The 14,338-nt window shown below is 62.9% G+C and overlaps 1 protein-coding gene across 1 annotated transcript; it reads left to right on the top strand.

Moving 5' to 3' along the window:
• Window positions 1-9,055: 9,055 nt before the first annotated feature.
• On the top strand, window positions 9,056-11,585 carry LOC142082534 (uncharacterized). Its single transcript, XM_075150649.1, has 4 exons — window positions 9,056-9,478; window positions 10,331-10,491; window positions 10,696-11,045; window positions 11,171-11,585. Exons 1-4 carry the CDS (start codon window positions 9,100-9,102, stop codon window positions 11,247-11,249), a joined length of 969 nt encoding a protein of 322 aa, XP_075006750.1. The 5' UTR covers window positions 9,056-9,099; the 3' UTR covers window positions 11,250-11,585.
• Window positions 11,586-14,338: the final 2,753 nt, after the last annotated feature.

Here is a 14,338-nt window from a genome sequence, read left to right as displayed (position 1 = left end):
GACGAGCTGGCCCTTGTACCTGCCATCACACCTTTCGCCTTATCTGCTTCTGCCTCCCCAAAACCCAACTCCCACCCAGACCCCGTAGCCGAAGTCGGAAATATTCATCCCACCAGGCTCGCTAGCTTTCTCCCTCCTCATACGGCTAAGGGCTGGAGGAAGGGCATCTCAGGAAGGCCAACAAGTGCCCCACCTTACATCTCCACACCCAAGGCAAGAAAAGAAGCTGCAGGGCTCTGATTTAAACAGGAAAAAGCGTCCTGCTCTGAGGGGGTCCCCCACAGTACTGCTCCATGGGTACAGGTTACCAGAACAGCCTTTATACCTGAACGAGGCTTAAATAGATCATAGAAACTTTACTGGAGATCAGGAGAAAAAGGACTTCTGCCATAATGCTGTAACCAGACAAAGCATTTCTAGGTGTAAGCCAGAAGGCCGGAGTTAACAGGCACGCTTTAAAAATAACATGCTCCAGCCTTATGTTACCATCTAGGAGAAAACAAACAAACAACATTAAGCTGCATAAGACAAACAAACTGAAACCTAACCTGGAAACCAGAGTCCCCCTCCTCATGCAGAACCCCACAGTACCTAAGCAGGAGCCAAAAGCAGTACAAAAACACTCCCCAAATAAAAGCAGAAAAGAGAGACAACAATAAAATATCAAGACTAACAAGAGAAAAGAGGCTTTATGACACAGCTACCACCAGAGTGAGACAGAAACCCCCCTGGCCTGAGCTTAAATGCAGAGCTGGGGCCAATGGGACTGGGTGTGTGGGTGGTGGAGGCTCCAGGTGAGGCCGTCAGGGTGATGGGGACCTGCTGGGGCCCTCTGAATGCCTCCATCAGCAGCCGAAACCAAGCACCTCTGGCATCTCCGCTGCCGTCTCCAGTGTGGCTTCCCAGCGGGCTGTCAGCATCCTTCGGAGGGAAGGGGGAGGCAGAAACAGCACCTCAGTCTGGGACGCGTCAAAGTGTCTTCTCTGCGGTGACGCACGGTGAGGGCAAGCGGTGAGAAGCGTGTGTGTGGTACACGGGCTGTTAGCAGAGTCACCCTACGCACCGTGGTCTTTGTGATCCGTATCCTTAGATCCGACTATGTAGTGAGTTCAGTCCTTTTTTTTCTCATAGGAAAACAATTGATGGGCACAGACTGTGAACTGAATGTTTACTACTTGATTTGCCTACTGTCCTTCAAATCAATCAACAACAGTTGAAACTAGAAAGACCCATTTGAAATAATAGGTATGGGGACAGGCAGACAAGGGAGAAACATTTTCAGCTTCTCCAGACCCCAGACCCATCCTAAGCACGTTAAGTGCAAGTACGAGGCTGTCACGATTTGCGGCCAGCAGCAGGGATGGAGGTCTCGACGGATGCTGTATAGGGATGGGAGCATCAATCTCACACTTAGATTAGATATGTGAGTTTTGTTAGAGCCTCAAAATACATTGTGAGGCTTGTAACGGTCCCATCTGGCCTGACAAAGAAAAAAAATCATCTGAAATTTGAAACACCTCACTCAAAAGAAGCCTTTTCTGCCAGGAAAAAATTGAAATGTCCCTGTTCAGCTGGAAGTGCTGTTTTTGTGGGTGTGTGTACACTGAGATGTGCTGCTGCCTTGGGTACAGGAGTTTGCAACCAGCAGAGCAGGATTCAGATTTGTGTCCCGGGTGAGTTGCTCATGGATGTGATGGTGTGAATATTTGCTTGCTTTTCCTCAGAATGGCTCACAAAGCGTTGATGCGTTGTGGGGCTATCTTGTGGTCTAATTTTTTCTCCCAATTTGAAAGTCCTTTAGTTGTTAAAGGCGAAGTTGCTGTGCAGGAGATAAACTATGATTGGGCTTGCGGCTATACACTTGGTTTTGTTCTTGTAGGTGACCGTGACATTGCTGTTGTGGGGGATGTGATTGTACGTGCTTGTGATAGCCTCAGAGGACAATGATCCCCTCTCCTCTGCGTACCGGAGCAATCGTTCCCAAAATATATCCGGCTCAGGGTGAGTGCTTTTGTTTTTATGTTCAAATGATGTTTGTGTGTGTGTGAGTTGCAGCTTGCCTGCTTTCTGTCCGCCGCTGCCCCTGTTAGGGGGGGTTACCCGTCCTCTCAAGCACGGTGTCACAGGCACGTGCGCCATCGTCACGTGCTGCGCGAGGACCGGCTGAGAGGGTAGGATGGCCTTGGCAGGTAAGATGATAAAAACGGTATCAAACTTCATACTGACTGTGAGGCCGTGATTTATGTTGCAGCAACGATCTCTGTCTGGGAGCTCGTCAGTAAGAAACACCAGGGAAGAAGGAAGCTCTGGGTTTATTAACCCAAGGAAAGTAAGAGCGAGTTAGTAACTCGGTGGGATCTTAGGACAGCACGACATGAAGTATTTCTGATGGAGGTGGTGGTTCCCCAGAGTATTTGAAAGCCTTCACCTGGAATAGTTTGTATTAGTCAAAGCCCACACATTCCAGAAAGGTTAATTTAAAACAAATTCATAGAGACGCTGCTGAAGGACTGGAAGAGGACGCCCTTTGTAGGAGAGAAACTGCAAAGATCTCCCCGTTGTGTAGCCCGAACAGCACATGCTGAGGCAGGATCTCATTTTTCGCTGTTCTTGAATCTCAGAAGTACCAGGAAACAAAACCAATACGTTTACCTACAAGTAAGTATTGAAAAGGTACTTAGTGGGTATAAGCTGGCAATGAGCAAATTTAGGTAGGAAATTAAAAAGCTTTTTCGCAGGAAAAATATACGCAAAAAGTACCCCCAAATATTTTTAATACGGGATTTTTTCAGCTTGAAAGAAATGCTCCCTTGCTAATTCTGAACTCTCAGTGAAGCCAGTGAGACTCCTGGGCAGCCATCTGACACGGTGACATTCGCCGGGCGTGGGCAAATACGCTCTGACTTGTGCAGGCAAGAAAGAGCGAACGCTGGAGAAGGTTTATTGAATGGCATTTCAAAAATTAAAACGGCCAGCTGTTACACTTCACGCTCTCCTCACTGCCAGTGTGGCATAACTGCCCTTTCTCTCCATCTTTTATTAGATGAGAATTTAAAAGGAAACTATTTTTGGCTACAGTAATTTTCTGTAGCTAGTGACAATAGCTGTAACTGGAGATTTATTCTGAGTCAGATCGGTTGCTCTGGGTCGGGAGGAAAATGGGCCTGGAATGACTTTGTTGGTGTTTGGGGAGTACGGACTTTTTTAGGGGAGGAAAGAAGTGAGGGAGGCATTACTTCTAGAAACCGAGTTCAGCAGCTTAGGCGGGCTCAGCCGTCCAGACACCCGTGCGTTTAGGATCTAAGATGTAGCGCGGCTGCAGAACAGCAGAAGAGTTTGATCTGAGACGCTCGAGACCTTCGGCATTTGACTTCATTGCCCAAATGCGATGCTGGACAGCCTTGAAAACTGCATTTCAGCTACAGGGAGACGACATCAGAGGTGCGGGCGAGTCCTGGGTGCTTCTAAGAACACTTCTAAGCATAGCATCTTAAAAAAACAGCTGGCCTTCAGTCTGAACAGGCAAGTGAGGATGGCTGTTGCTGGAAATGCGGCTGGAATGGCTTTTAGGCATGCATTCATTCCTGCCTTAATTTCTCACTACGGAAGATGTTTTACTGACTTACTGTGGCTTAGAAGGGAACGACCACCTAAAAGGCTGAAGCTTGCTACAATTGCAAACCTGTCTTTTGGGTTCATTTCTGTGCTTAACCTCACTTGTGGCAGACTGACGCCAATCTGTAGATCGTTTCTTTTATTGGTTTTCTCTTATTTGCAGGATGGACGCATCCATCTCAGAGGAATACGTATCTTGTTCTCCCTTAGTCAGTACAAAACTGACTTCTCTGTAATTCTTTCTGCTGCTACGCCGTTGCTGGAGGGCGAGGGTTACACATTTTTCATCAAACCTAACAGAAATTGGGCTTCCAGGTCCTCCGGGCAGTGCTGAAATGATTTTCTCACAGTACCTCACGCCCGGTACAGCACTTGTTTTCCCTGCAAATTCTTGCTGGCTCCCCCATTGCCCCTGTAATAGATGCAGGCGGTGCAGTGTAGCTGACTGCCCTGGGATGTTATCGATGCTCTGTGGGGCTGGCCTAGTGTGTCCTCAGTCCTGCTACCCAGTAAAGGCTGCTCTGTCCTGACAGCTCGCTCTCTTTGAGGCGGAAGCTCGGGTCTCCTCTGCTCTCCACTCCCAAGTGTTTCAAAGTGTCACGTTTTGTCTTCTCCCTCCATCTTGCTGCTGTATGTGATTCCTTCTGCGAGTAATGTGCGTTGACAAGGGGTACCCGGGAGCGATCTCCCCGGTGGGTCTCTCTGCAGCCACCCCGGGGGTCCCTGCAGCGGGGGGTGGTTAATGAAAGGCTGTCAGGTTTGAAACCCCAGCCCTTGCTCTGCTTTTGTGCTCCTTGCCAAGAAGCTGGGCTCCGTTACAAGAAGGGTTTGCAGGTTTGGTTCCTGGGGACGCTCGCAGCCCACGCGCTTTTAGGCGGTGAGGTGCCCTCGCCCCGTTCCCGGGACGGAGGGGCTGGACGGGCCCTTGCTCTGATCGGCCACCCGCCTGCCTGCTGCCGCTCCCCAGACCGGGGGAGCTGTCTGAGAGGGCCTGCCGTCTGCTGCGGCCCGCTGCGGCCGCCGCGCACGAGGGCTGGCCCAGAGGGAGGGTGGCAGGTTTTGGTGCACGCAGGGTGCGAGGGGGCCCGGGGCACGCTGGGGAGATGGGGTTACTCGTCGGAGCCAGGCCCGCCCGGGGCCGCCGGACGCGCCGCCACCGCGCCCGCCCCGGGGCGGACCCGCGGGGGCCGGGGTGCGGCTGCGGGAGGAGGAGCTTTTCCTCCGCTAGGCGGCGCCACCGCGGGGGACTGCTCCCGCCCCGCCTCGCTACTGGCTGTTCGCCGGAGGCGCCGGCCCCGCTGATTGGCCGGCGCGGGTCGGGCCGCCCCCGCTCGCCAGGTGCCGTGCCGACCCCCGAGGCTTCAACAAGCCCCGGGGCGCAGTACCGCTTGCCGCCGCCAGGGGGAGCCTCTGCTGCGGGAGCAGCGCGCGGGACGGGGCGGCGGGAGCAGGTCCCGGCGGGCGGGGGGTCCCTAACGGGCGGGGGGTCCCTGCCGCGCCCGGGGCCCTCGGGGCCCGCCTCCGGGCCACCTGGCGAACCCCGGGCCCGGCCGCGGTGAGGGGGGACTGGGCCCGGTCAGGGCCGGGGGGGTGGCTGGGCCCGGCCGCGGCTTCTGGGGGGTGTCCGGGCCTGGGCAGGTGTGAGGGGGAGCCCGGGGTTGGGGGTGTTGCGCCCCCCCGGGTTGGGGCGTGAGGGTGTCGGGGCCTGGCTGGGGCTCGGGGGCGGTGGGGCCCGGGGCTGGGAGGCGTTGGGCCCCGGGTTGGGGCGGGAGGGGCAGCTGTGTCCCGGAGGGGCCCGAGGGGCTCAGCTGCGGGGTGCGGGGCCCCCGTGCAGAGCTGCCGCCTCGCGGGGAGCGACCCTGGGTGCGACGCCGGTGGGGCGGCTGTGGGTGACCGTCCCTGTGAAGACCCCCGCGGCGGCGGGCGGGGGCTCGTGCCCCACTTCTCATCCCGGTCACGGGGAGCTTCCCGGCCGGTGTCCAGCCCCGCTCTTGTTCCTGGCTGTGCGTGCTGGGAACGGCTGAGGACTCCCGTCTCCTGAAGCTCTGCTCACCCTGGCGTGTTTTACGTGTTGTACAGCCGGGACGAGGCCGTGGGCGAGGCGTGACGTGTGCGGGCACCGCTCGTGCGTCGCCCTTCCCGCGTCGGCAGGAGAGACGCTACCCCTGCCTGGTGGCGCGGGGGTCTGTGTTCCGGTGGGATCCCCGAGCTGCACACGGGGACACAGCACCTGTCCCTGTACTGTACTGCATTTTGGGGGGGCGGTAGCGACTCGTACGCAGGTCCTGCCCCCCTTGGTGGCACGGGGCCCTTCACGCCGCGGATCAGCAGCACTAACCCGTTTGCTGCACCTCTGCTTTTCAGGCGGCGTCCGGGTTTGTTACAGCACCGTCACCCGCACACCCGGCTCTCGGGGCAGGGTTTCTACTAACCATCGCGTTCGGTTCCCGTTGGGTTGCGCGTCCCCGCCGGGGGCCAAAGCGGCCCGGACCCGGGCGTCCCCCCGTGCGGGCCCAGGGGACGGGGGGCTTTGGGGTGGGGGCCACGACTGCGGGCGCTGCCGTGCCGTGGGGGTCTCGGGGGCTGGCGGATGTGGGTGGGCGCAGGCTCTGCAGCAATGCTGGGAGCCGTGTCTGAGGTGTTCTTTGGTGGAGGTAACGCATTTTGGTGCAGATTTTACAGTCCCCCTGTGATGCAAGTGCTGCTGAATTTGCCGAGATCCCAAAATGAGACATTTTCTCTTGGTTGCTCCAGGCTGCACCCGTTTCCAGCCCCGGACAGGCCAGCATGGCTTGGGCTGCACAGGCGGGGTGTTCCCTGGACACCAGGGCACGGTCTTGGCACCCAAACCCACAGACTGGGTGATTGATGGACTGTCAGAATGTCCTGGGGCTCTCCAAAGAGGGGAAGCAGAGATGCTCGTTACTGCCCTAATCATGGTGAGTAACAGGAGGCAGGAGGAGAGCCACCAAGAGCGGGAGGCCCCTGAATTGGCTCCACCTGTCTTCTGTGCCTGGGTTTGTCCACCATGTCCTCTGGTTCCCAGCTTCAGGTGTCGGCAGTTACTCTGAAGAATGGTTTTTGTTTCTTCCTACGGAAACCCCAGAGCTGCAGCTGGTTCCCAGCAGGGCTGGGGCTGGGGCTGGGGCTGGGGCTGGGGCTGGGGCTGGGGCTGGGGCTGGGGCTGGGGCTGGGGCTGGGGCTGGGGCTGGGGGGGATCCCGTCCCCTGGGCTGCTGGGGGCAGCCGGGCTGGGACCAGAACTGCTGCAGCGGTTCTTCCGGTCACCCCAACACAAACAGCCTTTCTGTAGGTGTTTCAGATGAGGTCAAGGGTGTAATTAAATGCATTTTTGTTTCCTTTTGGTTAACGCGGTTTATTAGCTGATGTGTTTAAGCAGCTGTTTACCAGTCCCCTGTGTGTGTGCTCGCTAGCCACAGGTTACGGTTAAGATTAGAGTTTTGACTTTGCACAGCAGTTGTTGTATTTGTGCATTAGTTTTTACCACTCTTTTCTCCCTCCCCCCAGAAAATGGAGCGTTTTATTGTCCCTCGTCCCTCTCCGAGCCCTTGCCGTCCGTGTGCCCCGTGCCCGTCTCTCAGCTGCTGGGTTTTTGCCAGGAGCCCACGCATGACCGTGGGCAGACGCGGCGCTGGCTGCCGGCTGCGGGAGCTGCTGTCGCGGCGCTGCCTGCGCTCTGGCAGCTCCGTGGGGCTCTGCTGCGCGCCGGGCACGGGGGCCGCTCGCTCGCAGGGGGGGAACCGGCTGACGCTGCGGCTGCTCCCACCACTGGTGAGTGGGGACTTCGGTGGCGGCTGCGGTGACTTTGCTCGGGGTGCGGGAGAGAGCAGTGGGGCTCCTGGGGGCCTGGGGCTACTGCAGACCCCTCGGCCGAAGCCCCGGGGGCTGAGGCCTCCCGGCAGGACTCGCTCTGAGGGGCCTCGGGGGCGGCTCCAGGCAGCGGCGTGTGCCCCCTGCCCGGGGTGCATTAAGAAAATGCCCTTCCCTCATGATGACATCAGCCGGTCTTAATCGTATGAAAGTGAATTAACTTTGCTCCTCCGTACTTGTTCCCGTTCTACATCGCAATGTGATGAGGTGGTGGAGTTTTACTGGAGACGTGGGTAGTGTTCACGCTGAAGTAAAACACTCTAACGGACGGCCCGGCCCTGGACATAAGGACTTTGCTTCGAGGAAGCTGAGAGCTGTCCCTGAAGATAAAGGACACCCCAACATCTGAGGTGACGCCGGCATCCCAGCCCCTCTGAGGCGGCTTTGAAACCCTCCCGGCGTCGGCCGGCGTCACAGAGAAGTGCCCCGGGCAAGACGGACTCCAGGGGCGTCTGGATCAACAGAGCAGCAGCCAGAACGCTGCAGAAATGGAGTTGCTTTGCCAGGTTCTTCTGTGACAGTAGTGGGTAGCGTGGGTGCCAGCGATCAGTCAGATGTGTTGGACCCGCACGTGAAGGGTGTGAGAACCCCGGATGAACCCACGTTTGGGGTGCCCCAATTTGGCTGGGACGCCTCATGCGCGTGAACAAGCGTCTCCTCCGGTGACTCTGTGCTCTGCGTCCCAGCCTCTCTCCTCGGGCGGCTCAGGGTGGCTGCGCATTCGTGGGCAGGGGCCGGGTCCTGCTCCGCTCCTCTGCTCCGGGCAGGCCCGCGGGGCAGCCGCGGGTGAGTGCTCCCTTTGCCTCTCCCCCGGTGCGGGATCCCCGCGGTGCCCGGCTGGGGCCCGGTGACTTTCCCGGCGGGTTTCGGCACCGACCCTCTGGGGTCCCCTCCCGGGGGCAGCGGCTGCGGCTCGGCCTGTGGGGCTGGGGGTCCCCGGCAGCTCCCGACTTCAGCCGCGGGATCAGCCCCCGCTCGAACCGTGAACGGGCAACGGCCGTACGGTCCCGTCCCCGACAAGAGGGGCTCCTCTCCCGCCCCCCAGCCCGCCGCAGGGGGGCTCCTGCCCCTCGCTGCCGGCCGCAGCTGTGGCCATGGAGAAGCTGCGGAGGGGCCTTTGCGCACCCGCCAGCAGACCTCGCGTGCCTGCCCGCAGCCTGGGGTGAGTACGAGCGCTCCCCGCACACCGGGGCGTCCCCCACCGTGGCTCCCGGCCCGGCTCCCAGCGGGGCAGAGGAGGGGGGCTCTGTCCCCCTCCCTGGGCTGTGCCAGGAGCCCAGGAGCCATTACGCGCCATGGGGCCTCTCGTTTCGCCCCGCAGCACGGCACCCCTGGGCTAGCACTGCTCGGGGGGACGTGTCCCCTGGGGGAGAAGGGGGCTGGGGGTCTCCCGCGGCGGCCGGCGACCCCTCCCGCCGCCGGGCTCCCTCCTCCTGGGGCAGGCACCGGCTCTTTTCCAGAGCGGCTGCCGGGAGGACAAGCCCCTCCGTCCTGGCGCTGGCTCTGCCGGAGCCGGGGAGACCTCGGACCGGGGGAACTGGTTTCCACTGGGGTTCAGCCCTTCAGCCCTGCCCGGCGTCATCCTCGCAGGCAGATGCCCGAGGACTGGAGCTGGCGGCGTTGGGGTGCTCCCATGGCGGGGCCTTGGGGTGGCTCTCAGCTGTGTTTGAAGCCGTGGTTTCACCTAAAAACTTCTTTTTCAGCTCAAAACGTGCTGCAGTGGGAGCAGAGGCTGCCTCAGGGATCCGCACCAGCTCGCGCAGCCCCGTCGGTGAAGCCGGCCTGGCCAGGGAGGGGAAGCGATGTCCGTCCCGGTGCTGCCGGTCCCTCGGGAGGCGTTGGGGGCCCAGGCGATGCCGCGTGGCTGTGCCGACTCGCGGGGAAGGCTCATCCCGGTGCCCGGGCGAGGAGCACGGCCCCGAGGCGGCCAGCGCCGGGGGACGCCGGCGGGGAGGACGTGCCCGGTGAGGTGAGTGCCTTGACGCGGTGGGACCGGGGCGCTCGGCTCCCGGGGCCGGCTGTGCTGGCAGGGATCTCCGGGTGCCGCAGGAGGCACCAGGGTCCCCAGGGTCGGAGGGAGAGGTGCCGGGGGCTGCCGTGCCCCAGGGGTCGGGCAGTCGGGAGCTCCGGGCGGTTTTGGCTTTGCCCCTCGTCCTGCTGACGGGGCGGCCGAGGGACGGGGAGTGCCCCCGCCCCGAGAGGGGCCCTTGGGGGGAAGGAGGGGTCCTGGCGCCGGCGGGGCAGTGCTGGTGCGGGCGCCAGTGCGTGTCCCTTGGGGCGCGCAGGAGCTCAGCGCCGCGGGGCCAGGGCCTGCACCTGCCCAGGCAGGGTCGCCCCGGGGCCAGAGGCTGTTTGTGGGCGCAGGCAGGGCCCTGAGGGGTCCCCTCCCCGCAGCCCACCCTGAGCCAGGGCCGGGCAGGTCTGGGCTGCACATTTCAGGGGGCTGTGGCTGCGAGGGGTGTTTGGGGAGGTGGGAGTGGGTGCTGTCGGGGTCCTGTCCAGACCCCGCTGGCACTGGTGTGGTGCCAGCCCCATCCCCTGCCTGAGGCTGCTGCAGTTGGTCCGTGCCGCTGCTGCGCAGGGCGGGTGGGTTTTCAGCCAGATCCTGGCTCTCGCCCACCCTTCTGGGGAGAAACGGGACGTTTCTGGTGTCCCGTCCCCGTCCCTCCCATCTCGGGTGTGCGGTGCGGGGTTGCTGCTGCTGAGGGTGCCGGGCAGAGCTGCCTGAGCCCGGGAGCAGCAGGGTTTGCCGGGCAGCAGCTCCGGGGTCTTTGGGCCAGGCTGTGCTGCCAGGAGCTGACTGTCCCACGTCTGTCTCTGCGCAGGGACGGACGGACGGAGCAGCCCCAGCCACGCCGGGAGGCCCGGGAAGAAGCCGGGCTGCCTGCGCCGAGGCGGATGCTGCCGCCTGCCCTGCGCGTGGCCGGGGACAGCCCTGCCTGCGCCTGCTGGAGACGCTGTGGGGACCGCACAGCTCCAGCTTCAGGTCGGTTGTTTAGGCCCCCGTTTGTTTTTGTTGGTTTGTTAGTGTGGGCTCCCCGTTTGTTTCAGGTCCAGCTCCGGGTCAGTTTTGGCTCCAGCTCATTTGCGGCTCCTGTTTGTTTCTGCCCTGGCTTCAGGTCCAGCTTATGGACAGCTCCAGCTCATTTGGAGTTTCAGGTTGGTTGTTTCAGGTCCGGTTTTGTTTCAGGTCCAGCTCCTGGATGGCTCCCATTTGGTTCTGCTCTGGGTTCAGGTCCAGTTCCTTACGGACAGCTCCAGTTCGTTTCCAGCTCCATTTCAAGGATGGCTCTGGCTCGTTTCAGTTCCTGTTCGTTGTGGCTCCACCTCAGTTGTTTCTGCCCCTGTTTGGCTTCTGGTCCAGCTCGTTTGCAGCTTCAGGTCAGTGTTTCTGCACCCGTTTGTTTCAGGTCCAGCTCCTGGACGGCTCCGGTTGAGTTTTGGCTCCAGCTCATTTGCGGCTCCCATTTGGTTCTGCCCTGGGTTCAGGTCCAGCTTAGGGACAGCTCCAGTTCATTTCCAGCTCATTTGCAGCTTCAGGTTGGTTGTTTCAGGTCCAGCTCCTGGACGGTTCCCGTTTGTTTCTGCCCTGGGTTCAGGTCCAGCTTAGGGACAGCTCCAGTTCATGGATGGCTCTGGCTCGTTTCATCTCCCGTTCGTTTCAGGTCCACCTCTTGGATGGCTCTGGCGCGTATCCAGCTCGGTTGTTTCTGCCCCGGTTTGGCTTCTGGTCCAGCTCGTTGACAGCTCCACTGCAGTTTTGGCTGCGCCTCGTCTTCATCTCCAGCGCAGTTTGGTCTCCAGCCGATTTTCAGCTCCCCCTTGTCTGCGGCTCCAGCTCGTTTCCGCCTCCAGCTCCTTTGCTGCTGCCCCAGCTCCTCCTCGGTTTCACCTCCAGCCGATCACAGCTTGTGCTTGTTAAAACGATCCTGGCTTTTGGCCAGGTCGTAAATCAATCACTGTCACGACTTGTATATGAATATGAACTGTCATAATTGTACACTGTCTAAATATGGGCTAACGAGTTTATGGTTAGTCCGGTGAATAAACAGTTGGACGCACAAGGAGGGTGTGAAAAGTGCCTTTTCGCCCAGAGACTATCTCAGACGTTTAATTCGGCCTGGTGCATGCCAGCCTCCCAAGCGTCGGGGACCAACGCGACCGGACCCCCGCCTCCGGCAGGGGTCCACGCACCCTCCCCGGACCCCCACCTCCGGTGGGGGCCCACGCACCAGCCCACCCCCTCCCGCCTGCCCACAGCCCAAAGCCCACCCGCCTCCCGCCCCCCCACAGCCCAAAGCCCACCCGCCTCCCACCCCCCGCAGCCACCCCAGCCCCGGGGTTTGACCCCAGAAACAGCCGACGGGGGCTGCGTTTCTGAGCCCAAACGCACAGGACTTGGTCTCTGCCCCAGCCCCGGAGCCCCTCGCCCGGCCCCGGGGCTCCCTCTCTCTGGCACACCCCAGCCCCGGTTCTGAATCACCCAAACGCCCGGCTGAGCCCCGAACCCCTACGGCCCCGCGTGTGATGTCGGGACGGGCCCGGGAGCCCCGGCGGTGTCGGGCGGTGCTTGGGAACTGGCAGGGGGGACCCGCGGAGCGGGCCCGGCCCCGTGTGCCCGCGGGCGGCCCGGGCGGCGACGGGGGGCGCCGGGCTCCGGCCCTCCGGGCTTTATTCCCCGGCGCCCCGAACCCCGCGGCTCCGCCCGCTCCTCCACGGAGCCACCGGCAGCGCGGCCGCCCGGGCAGCGGCGCTCGCCCACCCGCCTCCGCCCCGACACCCCCCGGGGCCGCGGCCCCGCTCGGCCGCGGCCCCTTCCCCGCTCCACGGCCTCGCGGCCCCGGCCCCGGCCCGACGGGCCGAGCCCCCCGCGCCTCACCTGGGCCCCGCCGGGGGAGCCCGGCCCGGCCGCTGCCGCCCCGGGGCCGCGGGCGGCGCCACCGGGGGACGAACGAGAAAAGGGGGGCGATGGCGGCCGCCGGGGCTCAAATCTGCTCGGCCCCGCCCCGCGCACGCGCCCTGGGGCCCCGCCCGCTCGCCGCGCCCTGCGCACCTGTGCCCGCCCCGCCCCGCGCAGGCGCCCTGGGGCCGCGCCGCTCGCACCTGTGCCCGCCCCGCCCCGCGCAGGCGCCATGAGGCCCCGCCCCGCGCACCTGTGCCAGGCCACGCCCCTCGCACCTGTGCCAGGCCACGCCCCGCGCAGGCGCACTGAGGCCCCGCCCCTCCGCGCCCCGCCCCGCGCACGCGCCTCCTCTTCCGCCGCCAGAGCGGCGCCGGCAGCGAGCGCGGCGGACGCCGGTAGCGGGGCGGGGGCGCCGGGCGGGATCCATGGCTCGGGGCGTGGGGATGGAGCCTCGGCGCGTCCCGGGCTCTTCTGCTGGGGCTGTGCGGGGCCCGGGGGCGGTGAGGTGGGGGCCGGGGCCGGGCCTCGCGGGCGCGGGGAGCCTAGCCCTGCCGCTGCCGGCGGGGCAGTCCCGGCCGGTGCTGGCCTTTCCCCGGGCGGGCGGGGGCCGGGGCCGGGTCCCGGGGCCGGAGGACTGCGACAGCGCCGGGGCTGGGCCCGGCCTCACCCGGGCCCGGCCTCACCCGGGCCCGGCCTCACCCGGGCCCGGCCTCACCCGAGCCCGGCCTCACCCGAGCCCGGCCTCACCCGAGCCCGGCCTCACCCGAGCCCGGCCTCACCCGAGCCCGGCCTCACCCGAGCCCGGCCTCGTCGCCTCCGTCCCGGCGCCGCGGGCAGGAGGAGCCGCGCTCCGGGGCCGGGCTCGGGCGGGCAGCGGGGACCGGCGGCCGGGGCCCAAGTCCCACGCTGCCCGCTCCTGCCCGCGGCTGCTGCCTGCGCGGGGCTGGGGGTGCCCCGCCTGGGCTCCGGGCACGTCCCGCCGCGGCCGCGGGGGGCCCTGCCGGGGCCGGGGGCTCTGCCGGGGCCGCGGTCACGGAATAAAGGCGGCGACTTCGTGCAGGCGCTGAATAAAGGCTGGGAAGGGCCGGAGGCGTGGGGGCTGCCCGGGGCCGGGCCTAGCCCTGGGTGCGGGGGCTCCGGCAGGCACCGTCTGCCCCGGCTCCGGGGGGTGACCCCAGAACCGGCTGCCGGGCTCCCGTTCTGAACCCAAACAGGCCGGGCTGGGGCTCTGCTCCCAGACCCCGAAGGCAGGACCGGGTCTGTCTGTGGGACCCTAAACCTGGCCACAGGAGCCCGGCCTCAAGCCCCAGAACTCGGGACAGGGGCTCTGCTTCTCAGCCCTAACACTGGCCCCATGAGCCCCATGTCAAGCCCTCAACACGCAGGACTTGGTCTCTGTCTCTGAGCCCTAAACTGGCCATATGAGCCGTGTTGGAGTTCCCCCAAAACGCAGAACTTGGTCTCTGTTTCTGAGCTCTGAACCAGGCCAGATGAGCCTGGTTTCAAGCCCTCACATGCAGGACTTGGTCTCTGTTTGAAGCCCCCCAAAGGCAAGACTTGGTCCCTCTTTGTGAGCCCAAAATGGACCAAATGAGTCTGGTTTGAAGCCCCCAAAACGCAGCACTTAGTCTCCATTTCTGAGCCCAAACACACAGCCCTCACCATGCAGGACTTGGTCTCTGTTTGAAGCCCCCTAAACGCAGGACTTGGTCTCTCTCTGCGAGTCCAAAAACTGGCTTAGTGACCCTGGTTTCCAGACCCCCAAACGCAGGACTTAGTCTCTGTTTCTGAGCCCCCAAATTGGCCATATGAGCCTGGTTTCAAGACTCCAAAATGCAGGACTTAGTCCCCGTTTCTGAGCTCCAAACCTGGCCATATGAGCCTCATTTCGAGCCCCCAAAACGCAGGACTTAGTCCCTCTTTGTGAGCC

Source organism: Calonectris borealis, chromosome 4 (genome assembly GCF_964195595.1).
Source record: "Calonectris borealis chromosome 4, bCalBor7.hap1.2, whole genome shotgun sequence".
Classification (NCBI taxonomy): domain Eukaryota; kingdom Metazoa; phylum Chordata; class Aves; order Procellariiformes; family Procellariidae; genus Calonectris; species Calonectris borealis.
Note: the sequence above shows the minus strand (reverse complement) of the source record. Positions and strands in the feature narration are given on the sequence as shown.